We start from the raw sequence: 24,447 nt of genomic DNA on the forward strand, positions 1-24,447 counted from the left end.
TATAAGAAAAACGATTTTGAGTGAAAACGGTCCGTCAGCCTATGATGTTACCACAGATTATATGAAAATAATATATTTTTTCATATAATCTGTGATATTACCAAGTATATTTGATGATATTATTGTAAATAAAGTAATTTATATATAACCTATTTACGTGGAACCTTGTTTTAAATTTTTAATCCTTAGCTACAAAAGTTGAACATTTTATAAATTTTTAACTACGAAATAATTATTAAATATTAAATTTAATACATTTTGTTGAAATTCGAACTTTAAAGCTTATAAAAAAAAATTCCGTAAACAGCTCAAAAAGAGTCAAAATATTTTCAAAATTTTATGGTGTATAGAAAATGCTAATATAAACATTCATCCAAAATTTAATTTTTCCCCGGTCCACCTATTTTCCCCTGTGGTTTATTTTCAATCGCCATTGCACATACTTCACGTAAGTAATTATTCCAGTCAATAACTGTATTTTCACTTATATTAAGTTCTTGTTCACACCACTTAATACTAGACATTTCATTTGACCACCCATATATAAATCGCACAGCAGTCGTAAACGATATTCGTGATTTCGCAAACTAATTACCATTACGTATATTTATATACCTTTTTTTGACATTTTTTAATATTACATTTCCAAAAGATTTCTTTTCCAAAATACAATTTTGCCAAGTGATTGTTCGGACAAATCCGTGCACTTGGCAACACTCCGCGTTCTTGGAGAAAATTAACAGCCTCCTTCTCGGACGATGGCAAATTAAAAAAATTCATATTAACTAAACGATGTATTTAACTAGACGTAGCGCTAATACGGAAAATAGGACGATTGTCGAATGACTAACGAAATAAAAACCATTGTACATCGAAGACAAAATTAAATATTGTACATTACAACACGGGAATATATATTTATTAATAAATTACGGTCTACGGAGGTAGTCGAGATAACCCGGATGATTCCAACAGGTAGTCTTGGGAATATTTGGGTAGTCGGTATAACAGGGAAGTACCCCCCAATAAATAACATTTTATAGAAAAAAAAACTAAAAAAAATGGAAATTGACAATGTCCGTAAACAGTTCAAAATAAGTCAAATTATTTTCAAAATTTATCGTGTATAGAAAATGCTAATATAAACATTCAGTGAAATTTTGAAGTATCTACAGTCATTCATTTTTTAATTACAACAAAATAAGAAAATCGTTACATGAGAAATCGAGGGAATATCAAATGTTGTAAAAATATGAATTTCAAACGCTCATAAAAATTTAATTTGACTTTCTTGTAGACATTTTTTTTTTTTGATAAACATAGACAATCTTATGAGGAATCTTGTATTACATTTTAAAATCTTAGATTTAAAAAGAAAAATTTTTATAAATTTTCAACTCAAAATAATTTGCTAATTTTCGTCATTTTTACGTATTTTGTCAATATTTGAACTTTAGATGCTTATAAAAAAAAATTGTGACTATGGATTTTTAATTTTTTCATCTGCCTTTATAACAATTTTTTAACCAACAAATAACATTTTAATGATATTTATAAAAAAAAAACTACAAAAAATGGAAACTGAAAATGTCCGTCTTTCCTTAATTTTTCTTTTGTCTTTCACTGCGCTTTTGAAAATAACTGGATTTTTACTTTTGACCCCCTAAAGTACCAACTAGATTCACTTTCCTATTGGAAAAGATACTGTTGAAGTAAATCCAAGCATTTTTACTGTCCCGAAAGATGATGACAGATACAAAAAAAAAACACATATCGTTGTAAAATCAATTCATTCATCGATCCGATCAGAATCTAAAATTATAAGTGCACCAGATTCGTTACATAATATGAGTCTCCAAATGACATATAATAATATTTAGTGTAATTGTAATTGGAAACGGTAATATCTAAGTATAAAGTAATAGATAGTTTATCGAATCATGCACACTTATAATTCTTAATTGACTACAAATCTTACTATTTTTTTCTAAATTTTATTTATTTAAAGGTAATACAATATGTTAAATAATAGTTATTACGATTTCGGCGTCTAAGAAATATTTCAATTCATATAAAACCTATACAGTAAACCTACCTACAATAGGTACATACAGGGTTTAACAGAAAGATCTGAAATTATATCTGTATATGAGAGTTGAATGTATATTATAATTGTAGCTATTATAATTATTATAATATTTAAATATAGATTTTTATTCAACTAGGCTTTTTTTCTAATAAGATTTTTTCTTAAATATAGACTTTGTATAATCAATTAGATTTTTTTATTCGTTTTAAATGTTTTTGTCCAAATTAGATTTTTAATAAATTATTGTAATTTTTAAATTGCTATTACTTAAAATAATTTATTTTATTAAACACTGTTGTAAACGAACTATGTACAAATTAAATAAAAATCTTTACAAACTTTTACAAACAACTTACAAACATATGGAAGAAACGAAATTTCAAAATTTTTATTTACAGGGGCTGGGGAAATAGATTTATAATAATAGGTAATCTATTCTAAATTTAAAATATATGAAATAATTTCCAAACTCATACAGCATACTTATAATAAATGGCCTTAGTTATTATAGTAAATATTCTTAAATAATGAAAGCCTGAAGGTATATTAAAAGTTTTTTTCAATATATTATAATGAATAACTAATAAAATGTTAATTCACGGGTATAGTATATAATGACTACACAGTTTTGTTTGAGCCTAAAGAAAAATTAATTAAATAATAATTAATTAAAGTATTGAAAATAATAAACATTACCGCATTTTGATCAGAAATTATCCATCTTCTTGTCTACTCGATACACAATGACCATAATAATATGAATGGATGGTATACATGCGAAATATTTTGTAGGTATTTTTTTTAAAATCGTTATCTAAATAATATAATTAATATTTTTTTTCAAATAAATATAGCTTATACCAATTGTTTAAAATGGTGGCACATATATAGTGCCGTTTCTATAGTTTTTATAATTAATGATAATATAATAATATATCTTTAGCTAATATACAATTATAATATAATAAAATATATAAATTGTATTGGCGACCATAACAGTTTTTTTCAAATTTGCAACATAAAGGTATTACACTAATATTGTTTTATCTAGTTGATATGTATTATAGTATCTATTAGAATATTATGTAGATGTAGATACTATAAAAAAAAATCATTCGAAATATCTCCATTTATTAATAATAATATCACATCGATTAGCCAAACTTTCCTAATGTAAAAAAATCTATTCTGTGACATACCTAGTTAATATTAAGACTAAATAGTAACAATGTGCCTATTTATTTGGTGCATAATATGATAGATGACCATGGACCATCTTCAACACAGAGAAGCCGACAGAAATGTATTATATTATATTATATTATATTATATTATATTATATTATATTATATTACTACACGGCTACACCATAAACATAACATAACATTTATCATGTTTAATATTACCCATTGGTACTATCTTGTAAATTTTTTTATTTGTTATTAATTAATTATTTAAAACTATATATAATATATTTATGTAAATGTTATTATTGTAATTTGTAATGTACTTTATCATTGGGCTACCGCCTACAGGCTCGCACTACAAATAAAACAAATATAAGAAATGTTTTGATTAACAATTTACAGTAAATAACGAAGTTAGTTTTTGCCTTAAATGGTATAAAAATATAAGTATTTTAAAATATTGTCATTAAGTATAGGTACCTAAATATTCCAGAATTCAAATTTTGAAAAAAATTATTATTTAAATAAAAATTGGGGTGACCATGGTCACACAATCACCCTGTCTAGTGCGGTAGTAGGTTTAAGGTTTTGTTGTTACCATGTGATGATTAAATGTATTTTAATATACAGGTGTCCCGTGAGGATTTACCCATTGCGATATCTCCTGAGATAATAAATATATCATAAATTTGTTTTTTTATTTGTTAGACTAACAGAGACAAGAACTATACATGTTTTTTTTTTTTTTTTAATTTATCATTAATCCAGGCAACTATGGCCATTAGCTGTTTGTTTGTTTGTATAGGAGAGGATACTATTGGTTGGTCAACACGTGTGTGTAGTTTTGGCAGATTTTAAAGGGGGCACCCGTAGGTATCTGCCATGCCCGGGTGTGGGATAGCGGCACTTGTTAATACATATTTTGTTTTTAAATTAAATTAAATTTTTTTAGTAAAAAGTCAAAAGAAATATTTTTTATTTTATTATTTTTAAAACAATTGAAGCCACTTTATAGAGTTTATTTTTATGAAAATTTTGATTTTTCAACATTTTATTTTCATTAATTTTATGATTTTAAATCACTTTTTTAGTTCATATGTAAAACGGCAAAAAACCGGGTTTTGTCCGGGCGGCGAGTCCTCTACCGCTAATGGGCTAATCCTCACGGGACAACCTGTATAATTTATGATGTATGTAAACATTTACTAAATTCAAATACCATGGTTGGTAGATTGAAAATTATATTTGATGGAAACTCAATAAAAGGGGATACTACATTGGAACCCGATGAATAATTTAAGTCTGGTTTTAAACCTGAATTAGATAAAAAGCGACTGATCATTTGCAATTGTATTTTATTAGATAATGTATGACCTAAATTAATTCGATTAGATACAGCATTTGCAATTGCTTTTACTGTTTTACGTTTTGCTTCAAATCTAATTGAAGAAGTTAAAATAAGTGGTCCATTTTTAAGAAGCAGTTGGCCATAATGTACCAGAAAATGATATTTGGGTTTAAGGGTACCTTTAGATATTGACAAATATAATCGATTATGTTCAGCTACTAATGTTTGTAACTGAACTGAACACTCTGGTTGTATTTGTCGAGCAGTACACATATTATCTACTATTTTACGTAGTAAAATATATAAACGCCAGACTTCAGTCTTTTTAGGCACTAACTCACCAATAATAAGACCAAAGTACCTCACTAAACACAGCATTTCTGAAGAAGACATGATTATACATCTGTTGGTTATGTTAGTAGAACTTATTTTTGGTGGAGAATTTTTATTTTCAGTTACATCATAATTAAAAAATTCTATTCGACTATTCATAATCTCAAGAGTTATATATTTTAAATCAATTAGATTTTTTATGATGAAAGCTATATTATAACGAGCGACCCCTTCTGTGATATCATGCATAAAATCACTATATTCAAAATAACATTTATACAGTCCGACCCACGACAGTCCATACTACTAGAGTCCCACTATTCGGCAACATGCCGATGCGCAGCGACGGACGCGTTTTTACGTATGGACTATGGACTCTCGTGGCCCGGAGTATACATGAGTGTATTTTTAATCGTATCACCATATTATCTTGGCGAATAAATGTAAAAATAGTTAAATTACGCCTCTTACCTTCTTTTAGTTCTTTTATGAGTTTTAACGTAGATATGAGTAATAAATTATGTTTTCAATAAAGCTTATAATTATTTTTAATTTAAAACACCAAAATCGTACCTATTTAATTAGTCTAAATAAAGAAATGATAAATAGGCTATTATAATAATAGACAATAAACGCAAGCATGAATATTAGATAAATTAAAATATTTAATGTTGTGATTAGATATACCTCTTACGGCTAGAAAATCAAATCATTATATTATATTTAAGTACTACATTAATTGTTTTAAATCGTGTTTATTGATTGTTAGCTATTTTACATTCTTAACAATGTAAGGGATTAATTGAGTTTACAAATTGCTTTTTTTTATATGTACAGTAGAACCTCGATTATCCGAACTAATTGGGACCGCACCTAGTTCGGATACGCAAAAGTTCGGATATTGGAAATATAAAATAAAAAATGTTTATAATATTATGTATTAATTATTTATTATTTTTATAATTAAATATTTATTATTATTATAAATATTTTATTAGAATTGCATTACATATTACATTACATTATCAGAAATACATTAAATTATTAGAAATACATTAGGTACATACATACATTATTAGAAATAAATAAATACATAATTAAATACATGACATTTATTATATTTTTTTGACATAATTATCAAAACCTGCCGGATACAAGTTTTCATGTTCGGATAACAGAACGTTCGTATACGCTAATTATAGTTCGGATAATTGAGGTTTCGTATAACGGAGGTTCGGATAATCGAGGTTCTACTGTACCTATGTTACGATAATATAGGTACTGTACTTATATAATTATGAAGTGTATCGGGTAAGATTTTTGGCGATCGATATATTGGTAATTTGTACATAGATCAAATGATACCTAAGAAGATGTCAGTACACTATTTGTTTTCTCTCTCTAGCCCACGCACAGTTTGGACCTAAACGCATTTACGCAGAATCGTATTTTTTATGTTTTTAAGTAGGTAATTTTAGAACAAAACACCTATCAGAAAAAAACGATAGAGAAATAATATTTTTGAGGCAATGACATATTGATTTACAACATTTTTTTGTTTATTTTGAAAGTCAAATACAAAGTCAAATAACAATAAAATATAAAAATCGATATGTCATATACCTACCTTCAAAAATATTATCCTATATCATTTTTGTAATAGTTGATTTTACTATAAGATTACTCAAAAATCATAAAAAAAACGATTTTAGGTGAAATCGTTTTATCTATGTTGCGCGTGGGTCTGAGACAGAAAACAAATATCGCGCTGACATCCTCTTAACAATTTCAACTAAATAATATATCAAACAATATGTGCAAAATCAATACAATTAAGTAATAATTGTGCTGTATAGTTACAGCTGACGTGTGCTTCAAATATATCGATGATGTAATGAATTATAAGTCATTATTCTAGCCTTAAACCAGGGAGTAAAAACGTGTTTCGGGTTTCGGATTTCGTGTTTGAAAACCGTTCGATTTTTTTCGGGTTTTGGGCCTGAAAAACGGTTTTGAATTACGTACGTATACTGATATACTTTTGTTTATAATTATTATAATATGACAACTGATTTTTATTAATTATTTTCTAGAAATATAACTATTAAAATTAACTTGATTGATAAATGATTAAAAATACAATATGTTAATGTGGAAAAAAACTGTTTAGTTATTTTAATGTGGTGCAAATTACAATTTCAGTAACGCGAATAATGGTGAAAATTAAAATGTTTGAAGGTATACAATGGCGCAGATTACATAATGCCCTTATAGTTAGTTTTATGTGGCGCAAATTACCAAAATTTTTGGGTCTAGAGTTTCGTGTTTGAAAACAGTTTCGATTTTTTTCGGGTGACCAGGTTTTTTAAACCGGTTTCAAAACCGTTTTTACTCTCTGCTTAAATTACACAGCTTTAAATAAAGCATATTCTTGAAGATAAGCTGTGTGAACGCATAGCGCATTCTTATGGCCATGAGTACTCTTGAGAATACAATTGTACTTAATATTTGTTTTGGTAAAGTTAACCAAAACATGAAACTGCTTGTGAATCGGTTAAATTATACTAATCCAATCGAATAACAATCAATAACACAGAAATGAAGATTAATTGTGGACCAGTTTTATTTTGTTATAACCAAAAATGAACTGAAATGACGTTGTATCAATCCTTTGGTTCAACGAAATATTTTTATCAAACAGGTTACCTATAACGAGTAAAAAGTATTTAAAACTGAGAGAGTTTTTTTTATCAGTATTCAAGTACCTATCACTCTATTTGTATTATCTCTGTATGTATATATAAAGATGTCACTACAGTTTATAGCATACACTTATACAATTAGATAAATGAAACCGGTTTGAGCAATAAAAATAGATTAAAAGCTTTATAAAACTTCAGGTTTCATCATGGTTTAAATTTGTCTATGAATAATACCTGCGGGCCATGGAAAATGTTTATGCCAAGACGCAAATCGTGAAATTAATGGGTACAAATCTTCCATTAAAATCTTTTATTAACTTATCATCTTATCCAATCGAACAAAATCTTGTTATAATATGATAACAAACATTGTCGTTCAGTTGTCTGGGTCGAAATCAAAACACGGTATAACATAAGTAAATAAGTTACTCACCATTTTTTTCACAACAACAGACACAACTACTCTAATTCTTAGAATATCAAATAATGTTAACTATGATATAAATATTAAAAATTATACATTTATACTACTTGAATGATCATAATATTATTGTACTAGTATTTTAATACATTTTTAATGAATTTGGTTTTTAGCTTTTAATGCTCTGTTTTATAATGATTATTCGTATTTTATATAATGGGCGAAATTTTTTTCAAAATATTTTCGTGATTTCTAGAGTGAATTTAAGAGATTGTCTTTTACAATAAACGACTAAATTGTCACGAAAATACGACATGCGCTTGTATAGATTCTAATTCTGGATAATTTAAGTAGGCATATCTCATTATTTTGATTTAAACATTTTTATTACCCTCTGCCCAGCATTGGTGATCGAAATAACCATATTATTATTATATATTAGGAACAATAAATTATTATTGTTTCACATTGACAACTACTATCGGTTACAGGGCTTAAAGTGGGAAATAATAATGTATAGGTATACCTATAGTAAATAAAATATGATTTTCAAATGTTTTCCTTGTCATTAGTGTCTTTATCATCGTATAAACATAGAGCTTATAGGTGTTCAGTGTTGTTATGTACATACTAGTACAATACATATTATTATTATATGTAGTAACTTGTTGTGAATCTATTTATTTGCAAAAATTTATAGCTGGGCTATATTAAGTACTTATATTATTTTGGATTGGCCTATTTAAACGAACATAGAATACAACGTGGGCGCTTGAAGTAGTATTATACACTATTGAGGTTTTTTTTTATGGTTACGAGCAGTGTCCGTTAGGTTAGCCTCCGACTTCGTCAAATCGATTAGCAAAATGATCCAATTTTTGCAAGTGGACTGAAAATTTGTTTTTTAGAATTTGCAAATTGATATTTTTTTTAGCTACCTAATAAAATGTAGATTTTTTTGGTATCCACCAAAAAAATTCTTAAAATTCTGTCAAATACAATATACCGATTTACTTTTAAAAACAAATTCGTCATTATTTTGCAAGATAATATCACATTTTTGAATCGATCGGCAAAGTCGGGGTGTGTGTGGATAGTTGGACCCCCGCAATCGTTTCGTTTAAGTATTTGCACATTCTAAAAATCGATTTGCAATACATTCTCAATATAATGGTGTATTTTTTTAAAAATCCAAGAAATCGTCGGCGGGTTGAGGCAGAACTCTTTAAAACCTTAATTTTTGCGAATTTCCACTCGTCAGGAATCTCAATTGCGTGATATTATCTCACACGTAGGAAGTGAGTCGTCCCAAAAACGGAAAGAAAACACACGTCTCATATCTTGAGCAGTATTATATTATCATCTTACGAATAGACCATATATTGATATATATATAATGAGATACTACAAGTACAGTTGCACTCATTTCGTTACTGATCAACACGGTTATTGCGATCGGTTGCAAAGTCGTGCGGCTACGGCTCGGTCGGATTAATATTGCTGTTGTTCATCAGTCTCGCCAAAGCGAGTACGCGACGAGCACGCAATTCTGTTTACGCACACTTACCGATTTCACTACCTAATCTTTGGACTATACTCATTGCATGTCTTCGTGTTTACAAAACAGTGATATATATTGCAAGTGTACTAAACTTATCGTCGTTCACCACTCACATACCGATTCAAATGGAGTTATCCGGCATGGACAGATTTTGTGGATCCACTTTTTGGGTAAGTCTCAGGTTTTCGTGCAGACTTTTTGTGCATTTTGTCTTTGGCCATTCGAACAACCATAAAAAAATATGCTTTTATAGTAATTAGTATATATTGTATTGTTATTTATGTGTTGAAAATACAATGCCGACGTGTCGATGTGTAGACGTTGATACCGATATTATTGAATCACTGTTTTCGTATATATTTAGGACTGGAACTTATCCTGGAACACCACCGATCCGGATGTTACGCCGTGTTTTGAAAAGACCTTTCTAGTCTGGGCGCCTTGCCTGTTTTTGTGGCTTTTTTCTCCACTAGAGATCTATTACTTGGTGAATAGTAAATACAGGGACATACCATGGAACTGGCTGAATATGGTGAAAGTGGTAAGGTTTTTTTTCTTTGGCCCATTTACATTTTTATAACCGGGTTTAAGCGTTTAATTTGGATGTACTAACAAATGTGAATATTATGATTATTCATACTTAATTACCATTGTAGGTTTTGGTTAAATTCTACATTCATCCCCAAAATAGTTAATTAATTCTACTCATTATACCTAATATTATATAATTAAAATATAATTATACAATTTACCCAGGATTATTATTCTTTGAAATAATCAATACAGATTATGTTAAACACAAGCGTAGGTATTGTAATATTTTCTGTTGTTGCAATTTATCAATTTTCAGGGGAAACTAATATAGAAATGAGGTACATCTTATTAAATAGGTACTTTAAAAAGGCAACATTAAGAACAAACATAATAATATAACAATCTTCTTTTGACTTGCTTAGAATCTAAAACTATAACATTTTTAGAAATAATTTAAATTGTAATTTCGTTGAAAATTTGAAAATTCTCAACTCTCAGAGTTTGAAAATTAAAGTTTTTGCAGTAATTTAAATATCATGACAAATATACTTTTTATTTTTTTTGTGAATACGAAATATCCATATACCAAGTACATAATATATTGACGACACTGCTGATTTCCTCTCTATGACATTGTAAATTCTAATTCTACTAAGGCATTTTTTTTTCACAATTATTTAATATGAACATGAGGAAACACAGTTAAAACGAAATTTTCATGTTATAGTTCTTGAAGTTTTTAGTAATTATGACCTTTTTGACGTTTTGTAAATAATATTTATATTTGGAAACAATGTAAACTTAATGTGGTGAATAAGTAATAATCATAAAATGTAAATTCTAAAAATAGATTAAGATTATTTATTTAAAACAAAAGTTTCAAATTTTTATATCCGGTAGTAATGTTATTACATTTCTGGTCTATCTACTGCCTACAATAAAATCGCACAAATATTACTGACTATAAAATATTATTTACCAGTATAATAAATAATAATATTACACACACACACACACACACACACACACGTAAACTACACGCATAAATCAATCAATCGATAGACGGTAGTGTAGGTGTATTGTTATGAAATAAGTTACCTTAACTTGTTATCTGAACTGTACGTATGTACACTTATTTTTGATTTTTAATTAATTTTATAAACATTAAATATTTTTTTACGTTTTTATATAATATTATCCGTTTATATATTTTATAGGCTGGTGTATCTATATTATGTGTAATATCAACACTCGATTTTGTCTATGTAATAATCCGATATTCATCAGGGATGGCGGTATTTAGTGTAGATATTTATACACCACTTGTAAAACTAATAACATTTGTAAGTATTCTGATTCTAAGATATTTTTGTACCAAGATCATATCTGATCATTAAAAATAATATTTTAGTGGACATCAATGTTTTCTTTAGAGTTAAATAAAACCAAACTTGATTATAAATCATCAACATACGTTTAAGTCATTAATATTAATTCACACACATGTGAAGGTGTATAGGTATGTGATATGACAGATACTGATTGTTTTGTAGTTTTTAATATTTAATACTTTGGTGTATGATTGTAATATAGCATAGTCCATCATCAGAGATTATACCTCTCTATGTTTTTTATACACTTATGTCTTATACCTATTGAATTGAAAAATTGATTTACAGGGATTTGTCACAGTTTTAATCATTGCCAATCGAATAAGAGGATTAAGGTCATCTGGGTTAATATTTCTGTTTTGGTTATCCATGGGATTTTGTGGGATGGTTCAATACCGTACGGAACTCCGATCAGCATTTAATGATGTATAATAACTTAATACCAATCTTTTTCAATTTATTAAACTACAGAAATTTGTACCTATAATTTATAATATATTTCCTTATGTTTAGGTTCCATTACATAACTACCAATTTACAAGTTACATGGTATACTACCCTATTATCTTAATAGAGTTTGTTTTAAGTTTCTTTGCCGATATCGAACCTAGGAAATCTGACTATTACTCCGTCCAGGTAAATTTTCCAACACATTCTCGTATTTATAAATTATTTAATACACATTTCTGTATGGTTAATCAATTTCTAGGTACCATGTCCTGAGATCAAAGCATCATTTCCATCTAAGGTATTATATTTATGGTTCGATTCGTTTGCTTGGTCTGGTTATAAACGCCCCATAGAGTCCAAAGATTTATGGAATATGAACTATGACGATAGTTCACAAGAAGTAGTTCCAGTTTTTGATAAACATTGGGAAAATTATTTAATTAAAGCGAAGTAAGTACTAAGTATAATATACCTATTAGGAATGACGATGATGCAGATCATTGATTCGTAACTCATTAGTACCAAAAGTCCAAAACCTCTTAATGTTTACTAAAATCTTAAACCAATGTCACGTAAAAACTGTATGTTTATTATTAATTATTATAATTGGAAGGTATCTACTTATTGTTGTAAAAAATAAAATAAAAAATACTTTACAGATTGCATGATAGTAAAAAAGTGCATTCCATTAAAAATAAACCTAATATGAGACCAATTGATACAAAATACACACATAAAAATCGATACAAAGTATCAATTCTTCCTGTTTTGTGTAAATCATTCGGCAGTACATTTTTATTTGGTTCATTTTTAAAATTAATTGACGATTGCTTAATTTTTGTTAGTCCTCAAGTTCTCAAGTAAGTATTCAATTTATATTATGGTCTTCACAGGAAGTTATAATTACATTTTTTTAGGTACTTGATAAGTTTTGTTGAAAATCCAACCGAGCCTATATGGAGAGGATATTTTTATATTTTTCTCTTGATGGTGACAGCGATGTTACAAACGTTATTATTATCTCAGTACTATCATCGTATGTATCTCGTTGGTATGCGTGTTCGTACTTCACTTACTTCTGCCATTTATCGAAAGGTATAGATTTATACAACCATTTGTATTTAACAAAGGTAAAATTTGTTAAAAAGTTATATTTTTTAAAACTTTTTAACATAACTAGTTAATTATTTTTGTTTTTACCTTATGAACTTCTTCAGTTACACGTTTTATGGTTGTAACTTAACTTTTTATGTTAATTATCATTGTCGTGCAGTTGAGTTATTTTTCTTTTCATGTCATGCGGAACCAACTAGATAATACAGATTTGATGAATCTTTTTAGATTTTTGTGATTATAATCTATATATATATAAAACTGAAATCAAGCAAAAGAGGAAATCTTTGTTACGGGTTGGCTTCGAAACTTCTTATCCAATTGTCATGTAGTTTTTTTTTAAATGAAAGAGGATATCATGGAGCAGGTTTTAGGCATAAATAAAGTCCGATAATGTTGGTCAATAATTAGTTATCTATACATATAAAATCCAAATACCACTGACTCACTGATCGCTGTATATCTCAAAAACTACTCAACGTACGGACTTGAAATTTGGAATAGAGGCTCTTCTCATATTTTCACCGTGCAATAAGAAAGGATTTTCAAAAATGTTGCGTTTTAGTGGAGTAATTAACGATTATAATTATTCTCTGCCAATACGTGATAAAATTTCTATCGTAAATCTTAAAATTCCTGTTTGAGCACCTACCGGGGGTGATCACTTCCCTTTTTAAATTAGCCTATGACACTCACAAAGAATGTGGCTTTGTATTGGTGAAATAATTTTCGAAATCGGTTCAGTAGTTTCGGAGTTTATCCCGAACATACAAACAAACGCTATCATTTTATAGTAGAGATAAAAATGAATATTTGTGTGTAGATTAGACCTCTGGGAAGAAGATAGGCTAATTTAAAAAGTGTTAAATTTGGTTTTTTTTTTTTCATCGGATTTTAGTACGGTTGCGTTAGGCTTTTGTATTGATTGATCATATTAATCCTCCGAAGGTGGAATTAAGTAAAAATAACAAACTTTGTACAATTTTGATACTTTAGAGTTAAATCATACACTTACGTACAAACAGCACGGGGTCCGCGATCTACCGCAGGTAGATTGCCTACCTGATAATATACTGCTGCGAATCTGAATTTTTATCCCGGGCAACAGAAAAGTTAAGATAAATTTTGAACACCATACACCATACACCGAATATTAAATAACGAATTGAACAAAGTTTGAGTCATATAGAATTGGTACATTTAACGGGCAACGAAGTGCCAGCGGGATCAGCTAGTATATTATAATAATCTAATCTTTACACGGTGTTAAACGTCTCAAAAAGTTTTTGTGTTAATCAAAATACTAGGGAAGTTTACGACTTAAAAATACTGAGTTAAGTTAAGTTTATTTACTATCTCAACTTTAAACTTATCTAATTAAATTTTTTTTGTTAACTTTTAACTTAGCTGAATTGGCAATTTAATTTAATTATTTTAATTTGCCACAGTTATTTATTTTCTTTAACTTGCCCACCTTTGGTATTTACAGTTAGTATAATTCATAATGATTGCGTTATATTTATTTGTTTATATATTTCTTAACAAATTTTTTTAAGGCTTTAAGAATTTCAAACACTGCAAAAAAATCATTCACAACTGGTGAAATAGTTAATTTAATGGCAGTGGATGCATATAGATTTATCGACCTGATAACTTATTTAAATATGATTTGGTCTGCGCCATTACAAATTGCTCTTGCAGTATACTTTTTGTGGCAGCTATTAGGACCCAGTGTACTTGCCGGATTATTTGCGATTATTATATTAATACCAATAAACGCTGCTGTGGCTAATAAATCAATGAAACTTCAGTTCAAACAAATGGAAAACAAAGATGAAAGAGTTAAATTAATGAATGAAATACTGTCCGGAATAAAAGTAATGTTATTTTAATAATACTTTTAAACAATAACCATAATACATTTTTGTATAAATATAGTACTTATGAATAATAGTTTATAAAACAGGTCTTAAAATTATATGTTTGGGAACCAAGTTTTGAACAAAAAGTGTTGGATATTCGAGGAAAAGAAATTAAAATTCTTCGCAGTACAGCTTATTTGAGTGCGACTACTTCGTTTGTTTGGTCTTGTACACCATTCCTGGTATGGACATTTTAACTAATCATAATTGTCCTAAAATTAATTAATTTATAACACTTAAAATACAATTTGTATGTAAATATTTGTTTGTATAGTTTTAAGAGACATTTTTTAGGTACCTACGTGTGTTCCGTTGCGGAACTAAAAATTTAATATTGCTTAAAAGTTCAGAACATTTTTTTTATTTACAGAATTTGGTTGATGTAAAAAATTTTATTTCAAGCATAGAAATTGTTTTAAATCTTTAAATGTTATCAATCAAAACTATTTGTGAACTAAATTCTACAATAGAGTAGAATAATGAAGAAAAAATTAAATTAAAATCCCTATTTTGGCATATTATGTTTATTTAATTAGGTGTGAATGATTCATAAATTCGTTAGCACAAATGATTATTTAATGAAATTTCAAATGCTATAATTATATTGAAATCTTTAAATATATAGTGTACTGGTTTACCTTATTGGTATACATTTAAAATAATTATACTGTGGTATATTTATATCTAGGTATATATTAATTGTTATTATCTATCCAATAATTATTTAATAATGTAAGGTAATTTATTATACTTAGGTTTCATTAGTAACTTTTGTAGTATATGTATTATCAGACGATAGCCATACATTGGATGCACAAACAGCTTTTGTTTCTTTATCTTTATTCAACACTTTACGTTTTCCATTATCACTTTTACCAATGGTTGTGTCAAGTATTGTTCAAGTGAGTTGTCCGTATATAGTAATCGTAAATGTATAGTTAAATGTTGTCATCTTAATGAATTTATTAATTTTAATAGACGAGTGTATCATCAAAGAGAATAAATACATTTTTGAACTCTAAAGAGTTGGATCCAGATTCCGTCACTCATGATTCTAATGAAAGTAATTAACACATTATATTTTTATTTATTAAATAACAGTTATTGCATATTATATTGATTTCGTTTTGTTGATTAACTTTGAATAGATGATCCAATTGTAATTGAAAATGGTACATTTACTTATGGGAAACCAACTGAAGCACCAACATTATCTAACATAAATTTACGAGTTTCATCTGGACAATTAGTTGCTGTGGTAGGAACTGTCGGTTCTGGAAAGAGTTCTTTAGTATCTTCTTTACTTGGTGAAATGGATAAAGTTTCTGGCAGAGCTAATACTAAAGTATGGGAATTAAATATAATATGTGTAATATGAGTAATAATAATGGATTTTCTTTTTAGGGATCAATTTCATATGTACCACAACAAGCCTGGATTCAAAATAAATCCCTTAAAGATAATATATTGTTCGGTCAGCCCTTTAATGATAGAGCTTATAATAAAGTTATCGATGCATGTGCATTAAAAACTGACTTCCAAATGCTTCCAGCAGGTGATGACACAGAAATTGGTGAAAAGGTATTTATCAAATTTAAAAATTAGTGTTTGTGCTGTACGTGGTCGTTCCCCCGACCAGTTAAATATAAGATATCCAGGGAGAATCGTAGCATCCTATAGATATAAATACCGTAGCCAGGGGCAGATATATAGATATCAGGATCTTAAACATATTTAAATTACTAGGATTCCTTTTCAGTTATAATTATGTTTTATTGTCTACTAAACACTTACAAATATTAATACTCACAAAATTATCAACTATGTTCTATTATACTATGTAACTGTATCGTAGTCATACGGAGTCCGGTAATTGTAGTGTTTATTGAGGTGTAAGGTGCACAGCGAACTAACTTACTAATACATTGTGTGTGTTGGCCATAGGCCTTACAATCATGTGTGTGTTTTAATATTAATGTATCGGTCAGCAGTTAATCGTACATACGGTAGAGTTCATATTATACACATAGGTGTCATGCGACATATTTATATTTATAATTGTTACAGTACCTATATAATATTGATAATGTTATAGGGGATTAATTTAAGTGGAGGCCAAAAACAAAGAGTAAGTTTGGCAAGAGCAGTTTATAAAGAGAGTGACGTCTATTTTTTGGACGATCCGTTAAGTGCTGTTGATTCACATGTCGGCAAACATATTTTTGAACACGTTATAGGATCTACAGGGTTGTTGAGAAAAAAAGTAACAATTATATTTTATATAACATTTTCGTAATTTTGATTTTTAACATATTCAATTTTATTTTTTATATCAAAGACACGAATTTTGGTCACTCATGGTATTACTTATCTCAGAGATGTTGATTTAATTGTGGTAATGAAAGATGGTCAAATATCAGAGACTGGAACCTATAAAGAATTGATTGATAAAAAAGGAGATTTTGCCGATTTCTTACTATTGCACATGCAAGAACAAAATGAATATGAAATTGATGAAACAGGTAATATAAATGTAGCTTTGGTAATTGAAATATTTTGAATTTAAAGTATTTATTAAAACAAATGTGTTTAGAAATTAATAAGTTATTAGAAGATGCACCTGCAGATTTAAAAGAAAAATATGTACACCAAAGAAGTGAATCCAATTCGATTTCTTCAATGCAAAGGTAATAAAAATAACAATAATAATAAAGTCCCTTATATCAAACTTATACGAGATGATTAATTAAAATATTTAGGCAAATATCTATTGATTCAAATAAACAAATTCCTGGACCTGACGTGGAACATATAGCTAAAATTATTGAATTAGAGAAAGCAGAAATCGGCAATGTATGTGTGATCTTTTTAATAAATATACAAATCAAATATTTAATGATTTATTTTAAATAACTTTTTTATACTTTTAGGTTAAATGGGATGTTTTCACTCAGTATATAATGTCAATTGGACCTATATTTTGCATAACTTCAGTTGTACTAACTATTCTTTTTCAAGGATTTTCTATTTCATCGAACATCTGGCTGTCTGTATGGTCTAATGACGATAGTTCGCTTACTCGTGAAACGGAAAATGATAGCAAAAGGTTTATGCACTTAACAGTTTACGGATTACTTGGCTTTGGTCAGGGTAAGTTTAAAAATTTAAATTTTAAAAATATAAAAGTACAAAAATAAACTATGGATTAAAATTTAGTTGAATATCAAGTTTCTAGATAAGTTTTAATTTTATCTATTAATTACCATTTTTTTGTACATTTTTTTATAGCAGTTTTCAAATTTATCTATTTAGGTAATGACTAAGTTATAGAGAATACATTATTTATGTATATAACTTAACATACATAAGTGATTTAACCATTGATACAGTTGTCTGGTATTATAAATTATAATTCCTTTGTATATTTTTTGAGCTTTCATACAATAAGATTATAGTAACACGGCGTCCTGGTTATGCAATTTAGCTACACCTCAACTACACATATTTTCAACAACTTCAAAGTACAATTTTTTTTTTGCATTTAACTCTACGATCCTACAGTTTCACAGTTAGGTTAGTTTGGTTCAAAAACATTTAACTAATAGTCACTTTTATACCCTAAACAGCTCAAACAAAGTGCACACAAATATTATTCGTCTATTATTTAAATGTTTTTAAGTTAATCTATTTTATACATTTTTTATGCATTTCTAGTATGTTTATTTTCTATATTTTTATAACTCATCAATACATATCCAAAAAGTTGTTTCTTTTTTTTTATGTTTTTGTTTCATTTGTGTATTTATAGTAATTAAATATTTTTTATAGTTGTTTCTACTGTATCATCATCAATAATTTTATCGCTGGGCTCTGTTCTTGCTGCTGAAAAGTTATACAAATTAATTAACGCACGAATTTTTAAGAATCCTTTAAGCTTGTTTGATACAACACCTATAGGGCGTATATTGAATAGAGTATCTAAAGACATTGATACCATTGACAATAAATTGCCTCTGATGATTGGATCTTTTATACAAATTCTATTTGCGGTAAGTTTAAGTTTTTGTTTTAGATACTTAATATGAATTATGTAAAATGTAGATCTTACATCGTTTCGAATCTAAAATATTTAAAAATACGTTGTTAATGAATAAAGGTATAATATATGTTATAGGAATATATTTTATCAAAATGAAAGCTACGTAATATAATTATTAATTAATGGCCTATAATGTTAACATAATGTGTATAGATTAAATTATAAAAATATGCCGATGTGTGTAAATATAAATTATTCCAACTTGATTAAAAAATGTATATAAAATATAAAATATACATATTTACCGGTATATTTATAAATTATGTTATAATTTCAATTCATTTTTAGAAAAATTATTCATTAAACATTTTACATATGAAAGGGGGGGGGAGGGTCATCTGAAAAATAGAACTTTCTATTTCCTAAGGACTCTTCTTAAGTAGTACGAAAATTCTCAAAAATTTGGAAATGCGGTCTTTAAGTAAATAAGGGTAAATCATCCTGTATACATAGGATCTCTGTATGTCAGATACGGGCTTAGCTCAGTTGGTATACGTAGAAGCTCTTATTACTATAATTTACATTGAGTAAATATGTTATTGAGTTATGCTAAAATAAGTAACTCATTGATTGTATACACTTACGTGGATAAACCATATTTTGTATACGGTTTTTTTAAAGAGATACAATTATATAAATAAATAAGTATGTATATCTTTAATGATATGATATTATATTGCGAAATTTCATTTAATCATAAAAATAATTTACGAGAATATATTACTATAGGAAAATATATTGAACATAGGGATTTAGTTATGATGTTTTAATAATAAATTCGTTAAATTAATCAACTTTTTCACATATTTTACCTACATTAAAATAACACACATACGAGGTATAATATTTAATGAAAAATAAATTTATTGAAATAGAATATTGCAATATTGTATTTGGAATATAAACATAAAATCATAATTTATGACTCACTACTTGATTTGTATTTTTATATTTTTATGAATTAACAATGAAATTTGATAAGCTTGTGTGTGCATTACATAACGCAGCATACTGCTTATTTATTTAATTTAATAATTAAAAAAAAAAAGTAGAAATCTACAAAGATATTATCGTGTTAGTAAAAAGTGTTCTATTTCAGGTCATTACTACAATGATCGTTATCAGTTACAGTACACCCATATTTATAGCGGTGATTATTCCTATTGTAATAATGTATTGCATCTTACAGGTAACTAATTAACGTTAATAATATGTTTCAAATAGCTGAAAATTATTTTAAGATTTATACAGTATTTGGAATTTTACTTACAGAGATTTTTCATTGCAACATCGCGTCAACTGAAAAGACTCGAGTCTGTATCTCGTTCTCCAATTTATTCACATTTTAGCGAAACAGTTACAGGAGCTACATCGATTCGTGCTTACAGTGTAGAAACCAAATTCATACTTGAGTCCGAACAAAAAGTAGATTTCAATCAGTCAAGTTACTATCCAAATATTATGGCCAATAGGTATACTTCATACTTTATAATCATTTTACGTACGTGCTTTGAGTTTATTAATTTTCTTGAAAATATTTTAGGTGACTAGCTGTAAGGTTGGAAACTATTGGTAATTTTATTATTTTCTTCTCGGCATTGTTTTCGGTTATGGAAAGAGATACGTTAAGTCCTGGTATTGTTGGTTTGTCCGTCAGTTATGCTCTACGGGTATGCATTTATTTTATTTAAAAAAAAGAAAAATTAGTAATCTTCAATATAATGTTTTTCTATCAAGATCACACAATCACTCAATTGGTTGGTTCTTATTACTTCTGAAATCGAAACTAATATTGTGTCAGTAGAACGTATTAAAGAGTACGAGAAAACACCACAAGTAATATATTTAAATAATGTTTGTTTAAACTTATAAACTCCATTAGTGGTACACATATAAACACAAATATAATTTTAGGAAGCTGCGTGGGAAGTACCGTCAACTCAGCCACCCAGAGAATGGCCAACTAGCGGAGAAGTTCAATTTAAGAACCTTAAAGTTCGTTATCGCGAAGGTTTAGATTTAGTATTAAAAGGTTTAGATTTATTGGTGGAAGGAGGTCAAAAGGTGATTATAGAGGAAATATAAGAAATGCACCTGTAAAATAACGTTACCTACTAAATTGAAACAATTTAGGTGGGAATTGTCGGACGTACCGGAGCCGGAAAATCGTCTTTGACTCTTAGTTTGTTCCGTATCGTCGAAGCTGCCGAAGGATCAATTCTTATCGACGGCGTTGACATATCTAACATTGGATTGCATATGTTACGCAAACGTCTTACAATTATTCCACAGGCAATTATTCAGACATAATTTATTGGTTGAAAAAATACCTAATAAATTAAATTTATTTGATAGGATCCAGTATTATTTTCTGGTACATTGAGAATGAATTTGGATCCAACTAATAGTAGTACGGATGCACAGCTGTGGAGTGCTCTAACACTTGCCCATTTAAAAGCTTATGTTGTAGGGCTGGACGGTGGTTTGGATTATGAAGTGTCTGAAGGAGGAGATAATCTAAGGTGATTATAAACAATAGGGAATAAACTTATTTATTTTAAATGACAACATTTATTATTGCTAGTTACTTTTTAACAAATAATTATAATAAAACAATTATAATTAATTCTTGTGAAGTGTGTTCAGAGGGTTTGAGACTTCTTTCTTAAATTACATGACACGCTATTAGCCATATAACGTACTTGAGTATTCAAATACTTTTAAAGTACTCAAATTTGTATTTTAAATACTGTCTCAGATCATCCGTGTTTAAATTTTAATACTGATTTCCAAATACCACAATATTATTGTCTATATTCATTTTAATTTTCATCACATTAAATAGAAAAATAATATTGAGAATTTATAATTATATTTAATAAATTTCTGTGAATTATGATCAAATGAAAATTCAAATACTTGAAAAAAAAATTAAAGAGTAAATTGTAGGTAAACCAAATGATATAGCGTAAAATGCTTTATTATAACAAACATAAAATTTGAAAATTAAACTAGTTTATTTATAAGATAGAGATTAAAGTATCTCTTTTTTTTCGAGTATTCTAATAAAAAAAATAAATACTATTGGAAATAAGTATCTATAAATATGTATATGGACATTGTTAAAATGTTCTTATGTCTAATAACTTTTAACACATTATTATTAGGCATACGGTTGAAATAGTTGTAAATAAACAGTGAATAAAATTGGCAAGAATATAAATATTGTATACTATATTCATGTCAATATTAAGAGTTATGAATATATTACTATGCTCTATTTCATTATTAACCATTGTATTTCAGTGTGGGCCAAAGACAATTGGTGTGTTTGGCAAGAGCATTGCTAAAAAAGACAAAAATATTAGTGTTGGACGAAGCGACGGCGGCAATCGATTTGGAAACGGATGATCTCATACAGACGACTATACGAACGGAATTCAGAGACTGCACAGTGTTGACGATCGCTCATCGTCTGAACACCATTATGGATTCTGACAAGTACTTAAACTAAACAAAATAACGTCGAACGGAGTTTTTTGGATATAATCAATAAATTGAATTCGTTGTTTCCGTGTAGGGTAATTGTTTTGGACAATGGTTTCATGATCGAATACGACTCACCTGCCAATTTGCTTCAAGACAAATCGTCGGTTTTCCATTCGATGGCAAAGGACGCCGGTTTAGCGCCATAACGATGCCCGGACAATGGTGCAGCACTGAGGTTTTTATTCACTTAATATAATTTTACTAACAATGTCGTAATATCTTGTCAGATAGTTTATTTAAATGTGACATATTATATAATTGTTGTCGAGTAATCGAAAATTAAAGGCTCGAAGTTTTCGCCTCACCCGTACGTGTACCCTGTAAGCGCGGCGCGTGCCATCGAAATCGGTCTGGGTGATATCAATCTCACTTAACGCGACGGTCCGTAATTTTTGTTTGTTTTACATTGATCACACGATTGCGTTTAATTTTTTCCAGCGTGGCGATCGTTATAATATCGCATAGAATAATTAATATTATAAGTGATTTTACATGCCACGTTCTCCTTTTCGTGAATTAATTGTTTTCCTGCTTTAATTTTTATCTGTATTAATTTTCCGCAATAGGCCGTCCGCGTCGCTTAGCTAATACTTACTGTTGTTCATGGTATTTTATAAGTATATGTATATCATGTATTAATTCATTGTTAATTATTTATTGTACTCACGGTTTATTATACCGTTAATTATTTATTATTATAGAATTACGTACCTACCTATTTTATACGTAAAACGTAATATTATGTTCGGTGTCTTAAGTATTATACACAATGGCTGATATTTCTGAGCTGATCTTCAAATAAAATACAGATTGTATGATTTTATTATATTTTGTGTAAATAAATACATTTTTGAAAGTAATGTTTTTGTTTATTTTAGGCACCTTATTATTTTGAAAAGTGGGTACTGTGAAACTGTTATAAACTGTATAACTTAATTGTCTGTATGCGACACGAAACCAGTAAATATTGGTGTCTTCTTAGTCAGCGGTTTATGATTTCTATTAGGTATAAGACATATATAATATAATTCGTATTTTTTTGTTTTATTTACATACTACGTATTTACGTTAAAGGTTAACTGTTGATTTGAAGTACTTTTAACATTTTTATTAAAAATTAAGAAATTTTTTTGAACAATAAACATAATATTATAATGTAATTGTTATTTTGAATGGTAATGTCTAAGTTTAGAATAATAGATAATTCGTATCATACACATTTATCTATATATCGTAATTAACTTTAAATAATATTATTTACATTTCAATTTATTGAAAATTATGTTACGTAATACAATATGTTAAAGAAATATTAAAATATTCATATAAAACTTATGTATGGTATACCTAGAAAATGTACTAAAATAAATTACAAACTATTAACAATTAAACATTTATTAAAAATAAGTGCTTGATTATAATTTGTATTACTAATGCACAACGTTTTAGGGCGATTCGCCAGGGATAACCATAACATTTTTTCTTTTAATAATTATTAATTTGTTAAAATTCTGAATTTTAGAGTATTTAACTATACTTTTTGTATGAACCATTTTTCCAAATATCTAGTGGAGATACTAACTTTTTTTATCTAATGATTTTTTGAGTTCTTGTTCGAAAAACAAAGTTTGCTTTGCTAACAGCCAATTCTCAAATAATATAGAAGTATATGAATAATACAGCTGTATTATATTAATTGTTATAATTCGTGTTTAATTATTGCTTGTTATTTTAGATTCTGAGCAACG

The 24,447-nt window shown here is 27.9% G+C and overlaps 1 protein-coding gene across 1 annotated transcript; it reads left to right on the plus strand.

Annotated features, from left to right (window-relative positions):
* The first annotated feature begins 9,503 nt into the window (after window positions 1–9,503).
* Window positions 9,504–23,559, plus strand: LOC132939755 (multidrug resistance-associated protein 1-like). The gene is given in 29 exon segments (XM_061007105.1): window positions 9,504–9,811; window positions 10,006–10,182; window positions 11,393–11,518; window positions 11,855–11,992; window positions 12,080–12,202; window positions 12,276–12,466; window positions 12,676–12,876; window positions 12,934–13,111; window positions 14,686–15,006; window positions 15,096–15,233; window positions 15,807–15,953; window positions 16,030–16,114; window positions 16,200–16,396; window positions 16,456–16,632; window positions 17,147–17,314; window positions 17,390–17,573; window positions 17,645–17,738; window positions 17,811–17,904; window positions 17,982–18,201; window positions 18,880–19,100; window positions 20,250–20,339; window positions 20,423–20,622; window positions 20,694–20,820; window positions 20,888–20,986; window positions 21,065–21,214; window positions 21,284–21,442; window positions 21,506–21,672; window positions 22,457–22,651; window positions 22,731–23,559. Coding segments are annotated over 29 exon segments (4,527 nt in total). The 5' UTR covers window positions 9,504–9,766; the 3' UTR covers window positions 22,846–23,559.
* Window positions 23,560–24,447: the final 888 nt, after the last annotated feature.

This window comes from Metopolophium dirhodum, chromosome 2, assembly GCF_019925205.1.
Source record: "Metopolophium dirhodum isolate CAU chromosome 2, ASM1992520v1, whole genome shotgun sequence".
In the NCBI taxonomy this organism is placed as follows: domain Eukaryota; kingdom Metazoa; phylum Arthropoda; class Insecta; order Hemiptera; family Aphididae; genus Metopolophium; species Metopolophium dirhodum.